The following is a 22,007-nucleotide window of genomic DNA, read 5'->3' on the forward strand; positions in this document are numbered from 1 at the left end:
TTCTCGTACGAACATAATAATTATCTCATATACATATGTTTTTTTCTCGTGGGGACGTATTTTTTTCATAAGAATGTAATAATAATTTCTTACGAACGTGTTTCTTTTCTTGTAAGAACATAATTATCCTGTACAAATACGTTTTTTTCTTGTCGGAACGTGTTTTTTTTTGTTCGAACGTATTAATAATCTCTTATGGACATGTTTTTTATTACGTTCTTGTACGAACATAATAATAATGTCGTACAATACGTTTTTTTTCTTGTCGAACGTAATAATTATCTCATGCGAACAAGATGACACATAAATACAAGTAATTTCAACATACAACCGGAAGTTTTTTTTTCCCACACGTAATTTAAAGTTTGTGGAAATGAGTCCCAGTCATCGAACCCACTGTAGACATTTCCAAACTCTCGCTTCAGATTCAGATTAAAGCCAACACAAAATAAACCATCGTCTCACAGCAACTCGGTTTTCTTCCCAAAAAAGAAGTTTAATTTGCATAATTATTTACAACAGATGTCCGACAGCAGAACTCAGAAGAGGCAAAGTATACCGAAGCACACGGAGGAAGCAGAAACATGGTCAACCAGTTCCGTCTCTTAAAAAAAAAAAAGTGTATATTAGATAAAGAAGCCAAAGAAGTGGGTAAATGAAATTTCTCCTTGCAAACACAAACCGATCATTAGAAGGCTGCTCATATCTGAACAGCGATGAAACACTAAATAATACATTCATTTCCACGATCCTGCATGCGAGCTGAAGAGCTTCAGAAAATAAGGTGAAGGACAAAAGAACTGAGCCTCAAATAATTCCAATAAAATGAGGAATATATATTATATATATATATATATATTTATATATGTATACTTGTGTACAAATACTGTATATTTGGCATTATATTTATCTTCATTATTGATATCTCTAAGAAGTGAAAATAGTTGTTTTTTTCTTTGTTTTTTTTTTTAAATCTATAACTGAAAACCAGCGTTTCTCTCGTCACAATCCAAGACCCACAAGTGGCTTTTTGTTTTCTACGAACACGAGACACATTTCTCCACCAAAGAAAAGCAATATTGAGACTCTCTCTCCTCATAGAACGCTGTGTGTTAGTGGAAGCAGTGGAGGCGTCTCAAGGCTGACGTGACCGTCGTCTGGAAGATTAGTTTGAACGTGGAGCTGAGAGTGGACTCTGTCTTTCACTGATAGCAGCAGCGGGTTCAGTCGTGCAAAAAAAGAGTGGTTGACCCTCTGAAGTGGCACAGTGACACAGGCAGGTGGCTGTCACTGCAGTCTGAGCGACACCAGTGGCCGTGTTTCTCTCGCAGGTTTGGGGTCAAAAGACTTGGTCCTTTCACATTTACATTACGCCTTTATCTCATATTTCACTGAAAAACTCTGGTGGCTGAAGAGTTAATGGAGCCCGACTGATACGTAGTGATGCGCTGGTGAGGCTTCATGAACCAGTGTCCATGTTTTCAGAGCCCACTAGAGGGCAGTCTAGGTTTAGCATTGATGTGAGGTTTCTATGACGCAGTTGTTCAGTTCCTCAGATTTCAGGGCGATTTCAGGGCCCCCTAGTGGGCACCGACCGTGAGGACAGTGGTTCACGAAGCCTCATCAGCCCTTCACTGCTTGACGTTCAGATGCGACAGGGGAGGCGAGGGGAGGCCTGTGACTGTCCAGTGACGGATGTCATCCTGTACGATGATGCGTTCACCACAGTGAGGTGCCTGCGAAAAGTCATCGTCTCCCTGCATCAGCAATATTTCACCTTTTCACTATCCACTAGACTAGTAGACCAGCGACGAGTTGACTAGTCCGCGTACGAAGTGCACGCCGGCGACGGACACACCAACATGTCTGAGTGTAGGGTTGTAAATCATATTTTCCGAGAGAAAACAAATATGTTAAAAGCTGTAAAACACTTGTTAAACAACTTGTTGTTGTTGTACTTTGAATTTTTTATATTTGAATTTCAATTGCTCAGAATGAGGTGTAAAAGCTTTGTGTCCTTTGATGTGTCCTTTGATGAAACGGACTCGTGCTTTCAAAGCTTTCTGCAGAGAGCGATGACATTGTCACGTGCCGACTCACTCAATACGCGACTACAGTCGACTACTTTTTGCTGCTCGAATTGTCAGTTACAAATGCAAGAAAAAGTACTTTAGTTCGTCTCATATATATATTCACATTCCTGACATGGATTAAATATATGTCTTCATAAAATACATGACAGAATCTTTGTGAAGTAAAGCGAAATAAGCGTTAAATCTTCTATTTCCCTCCTTTCTGTGAATGAAAACTCGAGCTGTGGTGGAACGGAAATGGTTTGAAATCAGCTTATTGCTCGGAGAGTTCCTGCAGAATGACAGCTGCTGCTGACGGCTGTGCTTTATGAGAAGAGAGAGTCAAAGGCTAGAAAGACATCTTTGCAGTGCAACTGTGTCACAAACAAGGAGAAAATACTTCAGTCAGAATCCAGGGTGGAAACGGAGATTTTGCCGTGAGTGAGTGACCCCATGTGGTGGAAGGAGATTTTAGCACCTGCACTGAGTTTCAACCGAAGCTTTGTGCTGTCCAGTCAATAGGAGACGCCATGGAGCTAATGTAGGTCGGATATGTTGAATTGCAAGATCCAATTTCTGTAGTACTGAAGAGCAAAGTGTGTATTCAAACGCAACAAGATAAATCGTCATGAGCAGGATTCGTTTCTTTAACATTGTCAGGTTGTAGCTACCGAATCTTCCTACTTCGGGCTGGGCGATTAACGGGAAAAAACACGTTTCCAGCCTGAAACGGCCATTTTCTTTGGGTTCCCCCTCTGACTGTTCAGTCTGGATGAGTTAGGAAACAAGACAGACTTGTAGCTAGGATTTCAGATTCTGTATCTGGTGAATATATAGATATATATATGGGGGGGCGGCAGGAAATATCGAAATTTGAACCCTGTATTTCCTGCATTTTGAGAGGCAAATTTGGGTTTTGTCTCACCTGACCTCAGAGGCTAATGCTAGTTTAGAATTTGTCTTTGAGTTGAGTCAGGATACAATTATCCTCAGTACAACAGTGTCAGACACCACATCGATAACAACGTTCTGCCATGCCGCGTCAACCAATCAAACGCGAGAGTCGCCACTGGCAAGATGGGGGAGGCCGTGAAAGAACAAATATGGCAGCCACGCTAGCAAAGCCGCTGGTCCAGGACGGCGTGAGAGTCAGTGAATTGTCATCTAACTCTCAGAGAAACATCCTTCTCATGGGAAGCAGAGTGATGGCTCCATGGTCAGGCCAAAGGTTTCTGCTTCTATTAATGGAGATTTTCATTTTGGCCGTGATCGCCCAGCCCGATCTTTAATCTGTCGTCTAGGTTTCGCAGATGAACGATGATCTACTTCCTTTTTTGCTCGTGGAACTCGGAGCTATTTGGACGTCGCCTTTTTTTTGCCGATGTGCCTCGGAAGTCGCAGCCCTTGGGAAGAAGCTGCATAGTTCACGACCGTGACTGCAACTCCTCCGACAGCACGAAACAAACGTGAGGTAAATCTGTCGCAATATTGCACCGCTAAGTCTCGTCGGGCTTTTGCCGTATCACAGCGCCACGATCCGATTGTTGTTTGAAATTCGCGCCACCTATCGGGACCTCCCTCCTCTGACGGGATTTTGTGCTGGAGTTGGTCAGTGACTCGGATGTACGAAGTGAAACTCTGCAGTCCAACTCTTTTTCCAGCCCTTGTTTATATTCGCAGTCACTTCTGAACCGTGACTTTAGACCCTTTTCACCAACGTTCGTAACATGAGCGTCACGCTGTAAGGCACCTGTGATGGTCAGTCTCGTCCCGTCATCACGGAGCGCAACACCGATCGGCAGAATGTTTGCAGCAGCTTGCCGAGTTCACGCTGAAGCCTATGGCCTCGGAGAAAGATGACGGCTTACTCAGTGACCAGGGTTCTCTGAGATGATCTAGGGCTAACCACGGTAGCCATGTTGGGACACAGAATCATCCTCGAGTCTGCGCCTTATTAGAACTGGAGCTTGATCTTTTTGCCTCAACAAAATTACAGCAGGTCCACAGCACAACTCTCCCAAAGTCATCATGTGATTTGGAGAAATGCTGCTGCCCCCTGCTGTCTGACTGAGCTCCTTACTATCTACAATATACCAACTGCTAAAAACACTGTCTGGTTATATAGAGGGCAATAATATTGGGAGCGGCTCAGTGGAGGTCTGCACCCTCTGAGTGCTTTTCTGGGTTCATGTTGAGTTAAAAATAAAAAAGTAGGTCAACATTGGTGGATCAGAGGCAGAATTGTGGCCCTTTATCGACTGTGGAAGTGCATGTAAGTGAAAAAGGTCTGGTCATCTATGGGTCCTTCAGAGGTGCTAGTTTGGTGGATGTTAGCAACCGGCTTCTGGACAGAGCTTCCTGTTCATCTTTAACAGTCCACCTTTACAGCCTACCTTAAAAGGCGGAGCCCTGCTGCTCTGGCAGAGAGCTGATGTTGTGAGTCATGCTTCACTGGGTGTTGGGTGTTTTCCCAGACACACCCCCAGTGTAGGTGGCCCCTGTGTTGCTAACGCGCTGAGGAGAACCCTGGAACCAAATCCAGAGTCTGGAGTTTAACAGCGCCCCCTTAGCATTTGAAATATCATCGACCGCACGTAGAGCAGGACAGCAGGTGGCAGTAGCGTGTCGTGACTTGCCCACACTGCAGCTCTCTCTGGACCTTCAGAAGACTCCTGGATCCAGATCCCAGATGCAACGAAGCATCACTGTCTGTTCCCAACGCCAAGTTTCTTTCTAGTGTTCTGGGACTGAGTCAGACAAACCCTCATAGCTATGCTGCACATGCAGGGAGCCCATTAAATGCTTTGGGGTTTCACTTTTGTTGGAACATTTGGGTTGAATTTTGAAAAAGATTGAGTCACTTTATATTGTAACTTAAAGGAAAATGGTTGACGGGCTGGTGAGGCTTCATGAAACAGTGTTTTCAGAGCCCACTAGAGGGCAGTGTTGGTTCAACATTGATGCGAGGTTTCACTGACAGTTTTTTAGGCAGACAGGGCCCTCGAGTGGCCTCCGAACGTGAGGACGCTGTTTCATGAAGCCTCATCAGCCCACCGCTGCTTGTTATGAGTCCAACAGCTTCTGGAGCTAGACCCTGGTTTCGAGGTCCCACTGCAGCCCAGATCAGCATGTAGACCTCCGATGCTTGTGCAGCTCAGATCATCGCTCGTGTTGCGACCCTCATTCATGAACTCTCATACAAAGTGTCCTTATTTTCAGTCCGCTAGAGTCTTGGTTTAGTGACGGGAGGTTTCAGTCGGACTTTAGGGCAGAGAGTGAAATCGAGTGAGTTCCGGAAATGAGGTCATCGCAATATGAAGCCACGTTCGTGCATGGCTGGAAATAAAGGTTCGGATGTAGTGCTCCCTGACACCACTATTATTAGGATTATCTGCAGGAGGGATGGCTCCTAACCTCGCGCTCCTCTGAAGTGTGAAAGAGACACTTGTCTGACGTTTTGGCAAATTCCGCCTTCCAACTTTCTCCTCATGTCCAGCAGGGCGGGCGAGAGCATTGCAAAGATGGTCCTTCCTACAGTGGCCACCGAGACGATGGGCACCATGTTGAGCGTTTAAAAAGGTGAGTACAACTGGCTGAAAGACAACAGTGTAGAAAGCAGCACCATTGACTACATATTAAAGTGTCTTCTGCACCAGTGTTTTCCTCGTCGTGCGGCTCAAAATAACAAACGCCGAACGGCCTGTAAAATAATTTCTCTTACTAATATTGGTTTCTGCAGTTGTCTTCGGGTGAGTCTAGAAACATGTCACTCTGTAGCAAATGTTCCGCTTCTCCTCTTGCAATTCAACTGCAACATCATCACATGAGCTTCATAAACTACATTTCCCTTGGAAATACAAACAGGAATATATTTTTTTTAAGGTGCAAAAACGCGCTGTTGGGTTCGCTCACCTCTGGCTGCAGACAGTCCTTCAGAGTGGCCCTGCCGTGCAGCAGGAGGGTCTGAGGGGGTGGAGGAGACTCGGCGGCGGCTGCCTGGAAGACGCCACGAGTTGCTTCCAGGGAGCTGAACCGAGTCTCCGCTCGATCCGCGAGTGGCGTGTCAATGAGGCGGGGGAATTCACGCGTCGACATTGGCCTGTTTCAGGTGCGTCAGACGCTTCAGCGACGGCTGATGATGAGAGAGGTGGAGTCACGCGACGGTGACCAGCTGATGTTGACTGAGACACGTGGGTGTAAACGCCGCAGTCCGGTCCTGAACAAAGCTGGGGAATGGCGCAGAGTTGAGACCTGCTACGAATCGCTGATGAGGGTGATGAGGATGAAGGCTCAGAGCCTGGTTTGAGCCTCCGGGATGTAGATCTCGATGCTGTCCGCTCTCTCCGTGGCAGAGTTCTGTCTGAAGGACGCCGCCCGCTTGGCAGCCATGAGGCGCCGGCGCGCCTCCTGGCGCTGGCGGTCCTGCAGGTCCAGGGAGCGCTCCCGCATCACCCCGCCGCGGCCCCGGGCCGCTCGCTTGGCCAGCGGGGGCGGCCACTTGGGCTCCTGCGGGAGGCGGGGGGAGTTGGGGTTAGCAAAGAGCGAGGCGGCCGCCAGGCGGCAGTGTTCCCACCTTCTCCTCCTGGGCCTCCAGCAGCTGCCACTGGTTGCTCTTGATCTGCTGCAGCTCATCGAACTTGGCAGTGACGTCGTCTACAGACAGCTGCAGGAGGTCCCAGAACCCGGCCAGGTCCTGAGAGGTGGGTCTGGGCATGGCACTGGGGTCCTGGTGAGGCAGGGCAGCTCAAGTCAGCGCCGCGCTCAGAGCCATTAGATGGTGATGCGCCTCCAGCTCCGAGCCTGAGTGAAGCCGGGGCCGGGGCCGGTGCCTCGGCACGAGTCTCTCACTTGACTCGTGTCAGTTGCTCTGTGTGACTAACTCTTGACATTTTATGTAAATGTTTCAGTTAAAGGGCCCTGTTCATGTTGTGGGTGAGTCCAGGGCCATGTGACCGGGCTGTTCCCAGTTAAAAAGTAGCAAGTGAGTCACGCTCAACTACAATTCAGTAAAGTTTGCCAAAACTCACATCACAAATCACATGACTCTGGAGTAGTTTTACTGTGTAGCTTTGGTGCTAATTTGCTGCGAGGTTCACATTAAATATGTGATATGTTTGGACGTCACTTCGTCGTCGTCTGTTACGTGCTGCGGTGAGCGACTCACAGAGCTCAGTCCGAATGTGTCCTTCGTGTGGAGCGCTCATTTGCGTATTCACGGCCACAGAATACTTTTGGAGAGATCTGCTCCTGACTCATGGGCAAGTGTTAAACTATATTCTGAGGAAGATGGTGCGGGTTTTTGTTTCTGCCAAGTGTGAAGCATGACAGACACCGTGACTCACACACACACACTCACAGTGGCTCCGAAAGCAAGCAGAAGGCCTGCGATGTCTCCGACGAGAGGAGCTTATTTTAGAAGATGATGCAGTTCCTCCCAGCTCCAGCAGAGAATCCGAGCGAGTCACATCAAGAGCTGGAGGCCAATCTAAAACTTGTCACAGCCCATGTGAGGCCTCATTTATCATTGCATTATCTGGGTGAAGAGATAGAGAGCTCACATAGGTGAGTCCCGCGCTCGGAACCAACAACAGGCTCAGAATCGTGAGGAGTCGCGTCTGCCGTCTCCCTCCAAACAGTCGTGACGCCGCGGTATCCGCCGCTAACAGATGCTGACTCTGTGAGTCCTCGGCGTCAGAGGACATATGAGTTTCCAGTGAGCGCTAAACGGCGGCACGTGCTCACGGTCCATTATTCCCACTCAGTGAGCTCATTCAAGCCGCGGTGCTGCTGCGTCAACGGACCAGCCTCCTATTGGAATTCTCCTTTCGTTGTTTCAGTCAGGTCTCACGGACACTGCTCCCCACCGATCGTGTGGCAGGTGGAGCAGGTCCAAGATGTTTGAAGTCTCTCTTCTCTACGGCGCAATAGAAGCTGTGTGCTGTGCAACCGGTGCCAGTATGCTGTGTTTCCAATGAGTGTTCCAGGTCCCATTGGGTTGTAACCGCTATTTTTCCAGCCGGTTAGGTCCGGTTTTCTTACCAGAAGAAAGTCAAACGGCTGCTAATTCATCCGACAACTGTAGCGATGGCTTCGCGTAACCTCAGCCAAGGACGGACCAGACATCCGACTGAGATGCTCTCAGACCTACAGACTGAGATGTTACATTAAAACGGAAGTTACCGTATTTTCGGACTATAAGCTGCTTGCTGTCTGAACCCTGCGGCTTATACAACGACGCAGCCAATATATGGATTTTTACTAGGGATGCTCCAATCGATCAGCCACCGATTATGAAAGGCTGATCTCGACATGATCGATCGGTGAATGCCGATCATTGCCGGTCACATGTGATCGGACGAAGCCCCTCGCAGCTCGCTTGTGTCTACTGTGGAGGTGTTTTTCAGTCAGTCATGTAAAGTTTGCATCCTGCAGCACATGCGCGTTAAAAGGCGTCAAGGCTACGATTCAATACGATATTTAAAACACCAGCACTTGACGGAGCACAGAGAGTTTTCCCTGCTCATGAGACTGCAGGAAGCGGCGATCACTCGCGACACTCGCCGGTCTGAGCGTGACATTCGGAACGCTGCGTATATCGCCCGAGAAATAATCCTTCATTTCACAGAGCCAGATGAGCAGCCTTTCTCAGGCGTCGTCTTAAGACGGAATCGAGCGAATCCGCTGCTGTTTTGTGTGAGTCAGATGCACCTGAATCTGAAACTTTAGCAAACGTCCAGAGTGGGAACTTTCATCAAAGAGGTTAAAGACAGATGCTCCAGCTGAGTGCTCTCCCTGTCTCTCGGAGCCTCCCTCAGTTTTATAGTCTCAAGAGCGTCATGCTGGCAACAATGTGGAGCCTTGTCACATCAAACCCATGACATCACGGGCCTTTTATTGACCTTTAAAGCGCTGAAATGGCGCCGTTTTCTCCCGCGCGCCCGCCGCTCTGCCAACAGAGACGATGGAGATGAAATGTGAGGATCTGGCAGCCCCGCCCCATAAAAAGGACGTCGGAACAGAAGGGGTTCCTGAAAATCATCCAAAAGGGGGCGGAGCCACCATTCTGTACAGATGCTGCTCACTGGACGGAAGTGAGTGAGCAAAATCTGAATGGAGCTGCAACGGCGGCCATTGTTATTCAGTGTTAGGGAAAATGCCGAAGCTCAGTCCTGGATCAGAGGTGCAGTAGAACAGATCACTCACCATGTTCTGCTGACACAGCCAGTAGAACTGTTGGAACTTCTGAGACATCAGCAGCTGAGCACTTCCCACTGCGCTCCGGATCTTGCCCAAGACTGGTGGACACAAATGGACAGGTCTTAGCTCCTCCCACACTTGACTTCCCGCCGCATCCTGACAACGACGCTGAACGTGCAGTTTTACATCCCAGCGCTGCAGCTGTAGAAGCCAGTCAACGCCGAGCGATAAGGGTTGTTCACACTCACTCTCCTCGGACAGGTCGTGCTCCTCCGCCTCTCCCTCCATCTCCTTGCACCATCCCTCCATGCGCTTGGTCTCGTTGTGAAGGAGCTGCATGAACCAGCTGCCGTCCCTCCGCAGCGGAGACACCCGTCCCGTCTCCGTGCTCTCCAGGCTGGGCTCCACCAGCCAGGGCTCGGGCTGCGGGCTGGACGGCCGGCTGGACGGCCGGTAGTCTTCCCTGTAACTGAACAAACCCTGCGTGCGAACAGTTCTGATCGCCCCGTACTGCGTCGGCGTGCTGGGCTCAGAGTGGCGGCCGAAGCCGCCTCCAAACTGCAGACCCTTGTCCTCCATGGAGGGAAATCCCTCCAGCTCCATGTCCGCCTGCACCGCGGTGGTCACGCTGTTGGAGCGCTTGAACCTGCCGTGGCTGGAGAGACGTCGGACATTACTCCAGACGAAGGTTTCAGTCCGACATCGACGACTGCCAACACACCGTTTTTTATCCTCCACTTGGATGCCAATGGAATGAAACTGGGGAAGTCCTTTGTGTTCCGTCTCTGAGTCCGTCACGTTTTCCACCTGGGGAACACAAACAGACCCCGTTTAAGGATTGTTCGGTCCTCTCGGTCATTCAGAGGTTATCGTGAAACCAGGAAACAAAGGTCGGAGTCATAGCCATAAATGAAAAGTCCATTTGTAAAACTTTACACTACCTAAAAAAACTATTGATTTGTGACTATGACCATGACTAAACCGCCTACGATGTATCGTAACCTCAGCCTCCCTCCACTTCTTGAGCAGGGGGCGCTCTTCAGACTCCATTTACTGTACTGCAAAACAGTGATAGAAAACACGGCCACAAGCATGACTGAGATCCAAGTTGCCGGAGTCTGCTTGGATGCACTGGTTGGACGTTCGACTCTGTATTTGCAGCGTGCCTTGTTTAAGTGTTGGCCGTCGACTGTGGCGCTCAGAGGGTTCACTTATCTCACGTGAGCAAGCAGGGAGCAGCCAGTGGTCGCCTCAAAGGCTTTGCTCCGAGACGCTCCTTTTTATGACTGGACCCTGGATATTCCCAACAGCAGCGGTGAGAGTGAGTGGCCTACCTGGATTCCAATGGAGGAGCGTGGGGTTTTGAGGTACTCCTCAGCCTTGGACACCAGCACGGCTTTGTCGCACGTCTGAATGGAGCTGTGGCTGCCCAGGGACGCGTGCCTCTTGCTGGCCGCCGACTCCATGGCCATGGTGACGGCCTTGGTGCTGTCCAGGCTGTCCATGGAGCTGTAGATGGGGCGGCCGAGGCTGTCTGTGGTCCACAGACCCCCTCGTGGACGCCTCCCCTCTTGGTAGGCATCTTGGGTGGACTCTGTGCTGCTCTGGGCTGTCACAGAGATAAGAGGCTTGGTGGTGGCGCGAGGGGGCACGGGAGGTGGGGTCTTCTTGTGACTAGACGGGTATGATACCGCTGGAAAGCACGAGCACGATGACAGAGAAGAAGCAAAACAAGAGTCAAATCAAAAGAGAAGCATGGCAATGGGAATGTGGCAAAAGCTGTCGCAGTTCTGCGAGTAAACACAGCGTGGTCGCGGTGAGGGTGCAGGGGAGCCGTCGCTGTGCGGCAGCTGGACGGTAAAGACTTCAAAATGAACCCCTGAACTGAGGTGACCTGAGACGTGAACGTTCCTGGGTGTCGAATGCAATGACTGTGAGCAAGCAGGATGGTTCGGGGTGAGGCGGAAATCTCAGAGACCATGGTGATCGTGCAAAAAGAAATGGCGTGCGTTCCGACTCCTTCTTTAATGCTCAACCTCAACCCTCAAAAAATGTGCCTTCTCGCGAGGAGCAAGTCCCAATTCTTAGGTAACGTGAAGATCAGTCTCGAGGAACTCAAGAGAAATACCCAGAATCCTTTGCGAAGTATCAAAAACAGAAGAGAAACAGAAGCATTTTCTTTGTTAATGGAGGCAGCATTCAGGAGTGTCCCACTTCTAAGAAACAAAATGTTCCTTAACCCAATGTTTTGAGGGTTGAGGTTAAAGATTGAGGAAGGAATTGGAACTGAGCCATGATGTTTGTGAGCTGCTCTCAGCAGATGATACCAGGTGCCTCCATCACTATGACATCACAGAGCGCTCGCTCCAAACTAGCTGCGACAACAGCGCCGACTAGCACGGCGTCCAGTGAAACCCTCCGGAGACTACTTCTCTGAGAGACAGAATCCAGTGGCAGACGCTTCCCACTGCCAGGTCCTGCAGCTCAAGCAAGACACAGTGGGCGGGTCCCAGGTTGAGAAGAGCCAGTGACTCAGGCAGAGCTCCGCACTTGCTATTTTTACATTCAATCCATTCGCTTTCTAGTCAACTTCCACTGCTCAGTCCAGTCTCCGCCTTCCAACAAGTTTGGATTCTCTCCAGACAGATGCCTCGCTCCTGAACAACATTCACACTTTCTAACTTTCTCATTGTGATCCTGACGATTCCGTCTCTCACCTGCCACATAGTGGTGTATCACTATAGCCATATCCATAACATACATATATATACATATAAATGTATAGCTCACTGAGCTAAAGACCAGCCGTGTCGTGAATACAGACTCCATTAATCCAGTTATCTGTGCCGTCAGTCCGGCCTCACTTTGTGTGTGAGTGTTTGCAGGGCAGTCGAGTCAACAGACCCGCGAACGGCTTCAGTATCAAACACCCTCTGTTTACACATTTCTATTGTAGAGACCCGCTACATTCAGGATGGTTTCCAAACAGCAGTTTTCAATCGTCTGGGGTTCATCTTTCATGGACTCGTTCACCTTTCCTGTGTCAAGCTGTCGTATACTAGCGCTGCCTGACCTTGAAATATCCGATTCAAATGCACAAAACGTTTTTTTTGAGGATATTAAAGTGGTGTAGGAAGTGGCGGACATGTTTTTTTGACAGGGAGAAGAAGTTAACTGACTGGAGGTCAGAGCACACACTGACTGTGATTCATTTCATAGAAAATTATCCATAAAAAAGCACTTTGAAATTGACGTTTTTTTGGATATCTCACATTGTCCTGGTGGTTCTAAACTGTGGGAAGAATAAAGGCAGTGTATTCTGATCTAAGTTCAAGGTTGGTTCAAGTTGCTGGAGTCTGTCAGAGTCATGGTCAGATATGGAAGAGGAGAAGAAGCGAGTGCAGGCAGGGTGGAGACCACTGTGACACCAGAGCTTCACAGCACAGTCGTGGTCACTGCCATGATGTCGAGGGGCTTTTCACACTGCGAACTCTGTCTCCAGACGAAGTGAAGTGAAAATAAACATGATAACACTCTGCCATGTTTACTTTTGGCTGTGAAACGCCACATTCTGTGACAGCCATCAGTTCATATCTCAGGTGAGAACTAAGGTCATTTTGCGCAGAGCGCCCCCAGCTAGCAAGGAAAGAGAGGGCATGGCCTGAGGCTGCACAGCAGGGGCAAAAGCAACTCAGGAGTCAGAGTCAGGAGAGTCCGAGATGAAGGTAGTGAGGGGAGAAAGGACAAGATGAGAGTGTCGGAGGGAAGAGTGAGGATGAAGTGAGGGAGGACAGGAGAGGGGAGACCAAGAACACTGGAGATGAAGAGGAGGAGGAGGAGGACAGTGAGGGTCATGATGAAGGTGTGACTCGAGGGCTGCTACCAGTGGAGGTCACATGCTGCTGTCGTGTCTGTTGTCAGCTGCTGCTCATGAGTGAGGTACCTGGCGGCGGGTGAACGCGGTCTACGCTGCAGGAGGTCGGGAGCCGAAACTGAATCCCTGGAAGAAGCAAGCAACAGCAGTCAGCAGAGCCGGCAGGAGAGGAGGGACACACAAGACAGTAGAGTCAGTGGACAACACAGCTCCTGGCCCAAGGCATTTCAGACTCACTAAAGATGCGCTTCTCTGTACACGTCTCTGCCTCCAGGCTCCGAGAGAGAAACACAGATGATGGGGCTTTCAAATGCTGGGGTCACGTGAGCCCATCTGTGTTTCTGTCTGGGCATGCAAAGACCTGTGTCTCGGCAAGCACTTCCGGTCGACGCCATGATGGACAAGATGTCAGCCGGGGGAAAGGGTTTGCAGCCGGGAACCAATCACTCTGGGAGGCGACATTTTGTCCATCGTGGTTTGAGTCAGCAATCCGTGTCCCGAGTCCGGTTCTGACTGAGAAGACAACACAGACATGCAGCACCTGGACACGGTCACAGCAACACATGACGCTCAGGTCACACTCATAGATGTCGTCGTGGAACGGCTCTTCTGCTCTACAGCTGGTCACTCGGACACACTCGGCCGCGCCACTTCAGGCTAACGCTGTCGGTGTTCCGGGGGGTGTGAGGATAAGTCACACGCAGGGGTGAAGGACTGAACCCAAGTGGAATATCTCAGGAGCATTACTGCGCACCACAATACTGTAGCACTGTGGACAATTTCGTCGGCCCCTCTCAAGTGTCTGGGTCCCGTCCCGCCTCATGCTTTTCCTCAGTGGCTCTGGCAGGGAGACTCAGGGCTCAATGGTCAGGTGGCATGAGAGATGACTGGGTGAACACGGGGGCCGCAGATGAGTGAGAGCACCTCCAGTTTCAAGCCCCATTCAAGAGAGCCTTGCTCTCTGGACAAGTGGCTAATCTTTCCACTCTGTCCTGGGTCCCACCCCCCACCCACCCATCGAGACACTGTGACCACCGTGTCTCTTCACCAGCTGGACTCCACCCCAAGAGGTCGGCAACCAGGACTTTCATGGAGCCTCAACAACCCCCCTCCACCCCAGCTCCCCCTGCTTTAAGGTGAATGAGAAGTGGAAGGATGGATGGATGGATGGATGAGTCTGCGCTCTGACAGAGGACAAGCCGCTTCAGTTTAGTCTGACGAGAATCTTCCGGCCAGTAAACAAGCATGTTGTTCGGAGCCACACATACATAGATACATACAGTGGTGATGCCCCCATGGATGCCAGGTGGGTTTTACCATTCATGTATGACACAGCGCAACAAACCACAACGAATCAGGAGCACACGCTGCCAGAATCCAGTTTGTTTCTAGGAAGAGGATCAGGGCTGAAGAAGAGCAGTGGAGTTTTAGCCTGTGTGTTAACACTGGGAGTGTCGGAGGGAGTCTTGACGTCACTTGATCGAGAAGTTGAGTGAAGTTTAGAGGGAATAATGGGCCAAGAAAATTGTCCTTTTGAATGATGGGTTTGACTCACTAGAGTCAAGTTATATGATGGAACCTAGCAGTGATTGGAGTTTGTCTATAGCGTCGACAAAGTTAATGGTTAAATAAGTCCAGTGATACGCTCTTGTTGTTGTTCCCCAACCCTGTTGTGTTCGCAACTTGTTCTGCCAGTTGTCATTTGGGGTTTAAGAGATGTTGAGTTAAAATGTCAATATTTGTGTACATTCGCTCCATGAGGTCAGCACTTTTTTTTCCGATGAAAAAAGTGCTGACCTCATCTTCTCCGAATAGTTAATATGACTGAGAAACTTGCAAAGTTAAATCCAGACAGCCGTCGATGAAAGCTCACACTCTATGCTGATGATGCGTTGAACCATCGCTTCTCAGTAAAACTAGCTGAGTCAGCACGATCGCTGTGCACCAAGTGCAATATAGCGCTCTGGAAATGTCTCCTCGCTCACTCCACTGGCAGCTGAACCAGTCGGACCGAAGCGCTCACAGCGCCACCTCTCGTCTCGGAGGTGACATGACGCTGACAGCTCAGGTTGGTCACAGCAGGAGACCTCACTGCAATTGTGCTTAGTTTTGGCCTCAGTCGAGCCACTCTCTGCTTGTGTAGATCAGTTGAAAATGTTATTGAGATCGTGGATGTACGTCAATAATATTGTTCTATATGTATTCCATTTTAACGAAAAGTGAAAGACATGGCTGAGATGTTGAGTTAAAATGTTGCCGTTGTCATGACGCGGCGACTGTGTTTTGTGGTCAGGGACCGACAACTCGATTTTGTCGGATGGAGTGGTCGGTCCCTGACTCTGACTCGGTGAGTGCGGATCCGAATGTGGACGTCAGTCGACCCTGGAGCGTCGTGTGAACGGCAGCTACCGATTGGTGGTGGTTTGTCGAGCAAGGCTGTTATGACACTCATAACCTGCCTTGCACATGCATCATGAACAGACACAGTGTCCTACTGCCACCCAGGTCCTCTGAAGGGAAATATACAGAAGGTTCAAAGGAAGAGAGCCACAAAGCCAATAACAGCCAAATAAAAGAAAAAAGAGTGAGCTGCATGTTCCACATGGTTCTTAAAACCTCCACAGTCCAAATGGGGTCTGGGTAGTTCCGCGCCTTATTTGAGTGACATTCGAGTTTCTAGAGTCGTGTGAGTCTACTGCGAAATGAGTGGTAAGTCAGACAGAATGAAGGCATAAATAAAGACATTCAAAGAAAAGGTAGAATAAAAGGCTTCCCTACCAGACCTACCGTACTCTCTACGCCCCCCTGCTAACCTACGGATGCCTGAAATGAAGGGGGGGGGGGAGAGAAACAGAAAAAAAGAATAACAAAAACGTGATAGCTCAGTTGAAGAAGCATTAAATGGTCAAGCTGAAGACAGTGTGTCCAGTCGGCACATTTTTGGCTGTAAAGCTATGATCCCCATTGCAACGTCGGCAGACATCATTGACAACAAAAGGCCAAAAACGTTTGAATCAAAAGTGTTTTATATCAATTTATGAAAAATACATAAGGCCGAGAAATGCTTGGAAAAGAAATCACAACACCACAAGAAGAAAAGAAACGCTCACAGATTTTTCTCTTTGTTTGTTTGTTTGTTTTTTTTGTGTTTCAACAGTTGCAGGGGAGGAGAGAGTCTGGAACAGAATGGGACTGAACATTCTGAGGTCCCTGAAAACTGCCACGTGATCGGTGCACACCAGAGGAGCACGCTGTCTCCTCTGAGGCAGAGGAGCAACATGGGCTCCACAGGAAAAGCCAACGGAACACGAGCAGCAGAGTCCATGGGCGGATTCTACAAGATGGCGTCGCCACGGGTCTCTGCATGGCAACGGCGTCGCATCGAAATCAGAAACAAGCATCAGGTGCAAACACAAGAACATGGCCGCTCGGCGGACAAAGAAAACACCTCTCGCCTTTTTCATTTAACGCATGACCCACATTGATATAGTTCAGCTCTGCTACATTTAAAATGAATAAGACCGTTTCTTTGGATCGGAAATGGAATATACTGTGTGTATATATATATGTAGATATATATGTGTGTGTCTGTGTGTCTGTGGGGGAGGGTTGCTTATCCTACTTTGTAGGGACCTATCCTTGACAAAACACTATCCTTGTGAGGACCGTATGACTTTGTGGGGACACGAGGTTCAGCCTCAATTTGAGGATGAGACTTCAAAATAACTGGGTCATTATAACTGAATTTCAAAGACTCCTGCTGATGTTTCGGGGTGGGAGGCTGGGGAAAGGGTTATGGCCATGAGAAAGCTCACAATGTCCCCACAAGGACTGAAATACAATCGTGTGTGTGTATTAGTATTCCTGTGACCAGTCTGACCTTTGCTTTATGAGGACATTGCTGTCGGTCCACATGAAGTTTTCAGGGTGAAAACCTCAAAATAACTGGGTTCCAGTTTGGTCAGCCACTGTGTTTTGGATGGTTAGATTCAGGGGCAGAGGCTGGGGAAAGGGTTATGCCAATGAACTGCAAGATACAAGCACGTGCGTGCGTGTGTGTGTTCTTCTGTTTTTGTGAGAACCTGTATGAGTTTTTAACCAAAAGAGTGAGGACATTTTTGCAGGTCCTCACTTGGCTAAGCCTCAGTTTGAGGGTTAAAACTAGAAAATAGCAGTGTGGTTTTAGTTTGTTTGAGAGTGAAGGTTAAGTTTAGACTTAGACTAGACTTTATTGATCCCTTTGGGATGACTCCCTCCAGGAAATGTTGCCGTTTGTTTGAGATGGTTGGGTTTCATGCGAAAGGCTGGAGAAAGCATTACGTGAATGACGGTCCTCACTAAGATAGGAAGAGAAACGTGTGCGCGCACGCGTGTGTGTACATGTAAACACCGTGTGATATTGTGTGTCGATGTAGTTCCCTGGCATCAGTCGCCGGGGTGGAATTTTCGTTTCAACTAAAGGGGCCCAATCCTGCATTCTGAGTTAGTCCTGCTCAAGTTCCATGCCACCGTGAAGTCACGTGTACATCGACTCAGGGACCATGGTTACACGATGGTCTGGGAACCTGAATTATTAGAGAGAATTTTGAACTGCACGGGTAAAAGCTCGGCGATAATCCACGCGATCTTCCGCTGCGCCACCGGAAGTAAACAGGTCAGCACTTTTTTCATCGGAAAAAAAAAGTGCAGACTTCATCTTCTCCGAATAGTTAATATGACTGAGAAACTTGCAAAGTTAAATCCAGAAACCCGTCGATGAAAGCTCACACTCTATGCTGATGATGCGTTGAACCATCGCTCTGATGAGTTGGTTCAGTAAAACTAGCTGAGTCAGCACGATCGCTGTGCTCCAAGTGCAATATAGCGCTCTGCTGTCCTCGCCACGTGTCCTCACTCCACTGGCAGCTGAACCAGTCGGACTGAAGCGCTCACAGCGCCACCCCTCGTCTCGGAGGTGACATGACTCTGACAGCTCAGTTTGCTCTCCACAGGTTGGTCACAGCAGGAGACCCCACTGCAGCCGTGTTTAACCGTACGATTGCACTCGTAACCGTGTAGAACAATTGTTACAAGTTACTGATATAACAGATGTACGGCAATAATATTGTCCTATATGTGTTTTATTTAAATGAAAATGTGGGTGTCACCTGGCGGAGGTCAGCACTCTCTGAGTGTTTGCTCTAAGAGTGAGAGGGATATCCGAAGAAGGCAGATTCGCATGTGAAGCCCCAGGGTTGAGCAGGACAGGGCCCCTTTTCTCAATATCGGAATGTTTCACACGCCGCAGTAAGATCACAGTTTGACTCGTCAGACAGAACCAGTGGATCTCCACAGTTCGTACACGCAACAAAGCACGCCGATGCTACCGTTTGAATGGGACCAAGTCAGAACTGAAACATCATTCTACTGGAAAGACAGGAGCACTTCCATGGACAGCGCTGAGCAGCCGAGGAACAGAACACTTGCATAGAATGGAGGGGTGTCGCTTGGAGACATCATGAGCAGCCCGTCTGCAGCACCTTGGAACTTGCCCCAACAAGGGGAAATCGTGTCAGGACGGATTGTGTCGCAATCCCTGTCACTTTGGACAACACAAACTACTCATATAAGCTGTTTTTTTTTCTGACTTTTCTTTTATATTTCATATGTTTCTATAGTAAAATAAAGGTCAGCTCAATGTTTACACAGTCAGAAGCCTGAAATCATCATCCAGCCTTTGGCAGATCCATCATCAGGTGAATGTTGTGTTCAGTGGCAGCCTCCACAGTCATTGTTTCTTGTTGTCGGGGGTTTTTTACGCGTCGCTCACTCGTCATTTTTGACTATTCAGCTAGCGCTGCTTTTGGGGCCTCGCTATTGATGCGCCGTATTCCTGTCGACCTCATTGGACGCGCTTTTTTGCTAGGATGATGTCACCCCTCCCGCCGTGACAGGGAGTTTACCGTCCTTCCGAAAACCTCTTTGCTTCAAATTTCTGGAACTAAGCAAACCAAGATGGTGGCGCCCGGCTCGGCTGATAGTCATTAGCTTTCTGTTTGTCTGTCCCAGACTCAGGGCCCTTCAGGGAGGCCCTCCTCCCGGCAGCAATAGCTCCTCTACGAACAGTCCCTGTACCACAGTTAGCGATGCCAGCGACGTGCCTAGCATCGTAGCTAACGATAACTAAAGGACGACATATTTGGAACACAAACCTCCGACTCGTGGAGCTACCGGAGCGAGGTATATGGACTTGAGGAGTACATTATATTTAACCGATTTATTCAGGTCTAAACTGCGGCAGCTGTGGCGGGAATCCCTGCTGAGGCCAAACCCCCTGTAGCTTTCACAGTGAACCTGACAACCTGCTCACGCCTCGAGGCGACGAGTCTTCTACAAACAGTTTTTGGTCAAAGAGAAATGGCTTCATCTCAGCCTGGCCATCAGCGTAGGAGTTGGCGCAGGCCTGAGCCCTGCCTGGGTGGAACAGAGTCACGGGAGGTGAGGGAGACCTCGGGCCTGATTGTCCATCTTCAGATGGCAGCGAAACCGTTCTGTCGTCCAATATTAGTTCGCCACTGAACCCCAAATATGAAATGACAAATCTGCCAACAGCGCTGTGTTCGCTTCCGAACCCATCATAAAGAGTGTTTCATATAAGTTTCTTTATGTACAAAAGATTACAGTTCTATACAGGTATGTGGACGTACATGTTTGTGCAGGAATGAGTTGAAGACATTCAAAGGTACTGAGTCATGGCAATACTCCGCATACCTTCATGCACCATTCCATCAGTCAGACCTGGACAAGCTCGCGTCTTAACCCTCGATGATCGGTGAGCGGGATTTTGGGTGCTGCTTCTCAGATCAGTGACAGCTAGGCGGCGCTGCTGAGGCGAAGATATTACCTCTTCACTCTCCGAGTTGTCAAACTCTCCCGAGGTAAAACCACTGAAGGTTTTATATCGGGATGTAATGCGTGTCAAAGGTCAGTTTGGCATTTTTACGAGTAACTTATCGACGTTTTGCAACTTTTCACTTGTTAAATCTTCATATGTGCTGGAGCTTTTAATGCAAAAAAGGCTGTTGTGATTGAGTCAATGTAGCGAGAATGTAAACATAATTTCCATAAAAAACCTTACAAAGTTTTCACAGTATTCTCTTAGTTTACTCAGGTGCTTGCAAGAAGGTTTCTACGTTATCGAGAAACTGGAATGAAAATGAGACAAACCCGCAGTTCCTCTCTTCACAGTGGCTCGCATCTAAGACCTGTTATTGACTGACCTCTCAGGTCACGCTCTCTCTCTCTCTCTCTCTCTCTCTCTTCATAAGGTTTGGGATGAAGTGCAGCAGAGGAGAACTGACGCTGCTCTTGTTGGCACTTGAGGATCCAAACATGGGCTCCGTTCACTCACCCATCGTATGACGTGTTTTTCATGGCTGGAGCAGACACTCGAAAGATTCCTTAAACAAAGCAAATGACCTGTTTAAGTGACGATAGACTGGTGTCTGCATAGAGTAAAGGGACTCGTGAGGAAAGCTGGCTCCCTGGCCTCGGCGACTGGACGCAGTGGGAATGACTAGAATGACATGGACAAGTAGGACATGGGCCCACTGGTGTACTTCCTGCTCCACAGTTCTAGGCTGGCGCTCCGGTGGCCGCCTGTCTCCACCTGCTTGGGGATCTTCTGCTTCTTGTTGATCTCCCATGGAAAGTCTTCGATCGGAATGGGGCTGGCCGGGCTGTTCGAACCCTCCGGCGTGGTCTCGGGGGTCCCCTCGATGATTTCGATTCGGGGCGGGTCCATGAAATCCATGATGCTGAACGGCGCCGGCTCCGGCTGGCACATCACCGACTTGTCCTCCCTGCTGTGTCGGACGGACCAGCTGGAGCCGGCTTGGATTCCGATGGATATCCTGTCGTCGGTCTGCGTGGTGCTGTCGCTGCAGGGCTCCCTGCACAACGTCCACATGTTGTAGCACTGGGTGAAGTTGAAGAAGTTGCTGTTGAAAGTCTTCAGCTCGCCGCAGACGTCGCGGCGTAGCTCGGCCAGCTCGTAGCGCATCGCCGAGATCTCATCCTTCCACTGCATGTTGAAGGCAGCCACCATGTTGGCGGACTCCTTGAAGGCCTGGATGGCCTGAGGGACGGCGGGCTCGGACGAGGCTACGGGTGAGGCGCTGGGGACCCGGTATGACGGCGGGGACGCCGGCGGGACGGAGATGGCCGTCACCGTGGAGCTAGTACTGTGGTGGCTGCGAGCGGCAGCCGTCTCCCTCTCCAGCCGCTCCAGCTCTGCGTAGGCAGAGGAGCTGGCCCCGTCGTCATCCTCGATCATGTCATCATTAATAAAAGAGGTACCGTCCACCAGATCATATCCCTCTGCAAGAAAGAGTTGAATATGCACACAGAAGGACAGTGAAAGGGGCAGCTGGAGCGTGACTTGTTAGCAGAGTCCAGACGCACACATTTTCATGGGAAACGTACAGTATGTGAGGAGTGGGTCAACACGCATGTGGCTGCTGCGGAGTCTTTATACCGCCGTCAGTACTCGCAGGCAGGGACGTGCACAGCGCCCCAGCCTGAGAAACGTGCCCCATTTCTTTCTTCATACTTTCTCCGTACATTTATTTGAGTTCTGGTGAGCTTGAATCCGACCTGTACCGTGGCACTGGACCCTCCCTCCCTGCCCCCCCCATCACAGAGCAGCAGTCGCTCCTCCGACCCCATCAGAGTATTGCAGTTTCATGAAGATATTTTGGACCGTCCAACACACCAGTGTGGCCGTGTTATTTTGTCTGCTATTACAATATGATACATTTAAAAGACTCATGCGACCCTTCAGTACTCAACCCATTCTCACTCCCAAGGCCTCAAATGGCAACCAT

At 49.5% G+C, this 22,007-nt stretch overlaps 1 protein-coding gene across 6 annotated transcripts in view; it reads right to left on the bottom strand.

Annotated features, from left to right (window-relative positions):
* Positions 1–62: 62 nt before the first annotated feature.
* The window catches only part of LOC128768762 (disks large-associated protein 2), a 67,703-nt gene continuing 45,758 nt past the window's right edge, over positions 63–22,007 (bottom strand). For 2 of the 6 annotated variants that reach the window (XM_053881896.1, XM_053881895.1), the window contains exons 6-13: positions 15,922–15,966; positions 13,213–13,269; positions 10,604–10,962; positions 9,991–10,076; positions 9,518–9,924; positions 9,276–9,367; positions 6,646–6,798; positions 64–6,578 (exon numbers count right to left, since the gene is read on the bottom strand). In XM_053881896.1, coding sequence (XP_053737871.1) covers positions 6,363–6,578; positions 6,646–6,798; positions 9,276–9,367; positions 9,518–9,924; positions 9,991–10,076; positions 10,604–10,962; positions 13,213–13,269; positions 15,922–15,966 — 1,415 coding nt within the window. In that variant the 3' untranslated portion in view covers positions 64–6,362. Of the gene's footprint in view, positions 6,579–6,645; positions 6,799–9,275; positions 9,368–9,517; positions 9,925–9,990; positions 10,077–10,603; positions 10,963–13,212; positions 13,270–14,270; positions 21,502–22,007 lie in introns of those variants that run through there. The other 4 variants (XM_053881894.1, XM_053881893.1, XR_008416279.1 and 1 more) reach the window with 4 other exon arrangements.

The sequence above is a fragment of the Synchiropus splendidus genome, chromosome 12 (genome assembly GCF_027744825.2).
Source record: "Synchiropus splendidus isolate RoL2022-P1 chromosome 12, RoL_Sspl_1.0, whole genome shotgun sequence".
Lineage (NCBI taxonomy): Eukaryota > Metazoa > Chordata > Actinopteri > Syngnathiformes > Callionymidae > Synchiropus > Synchiropus splendidus.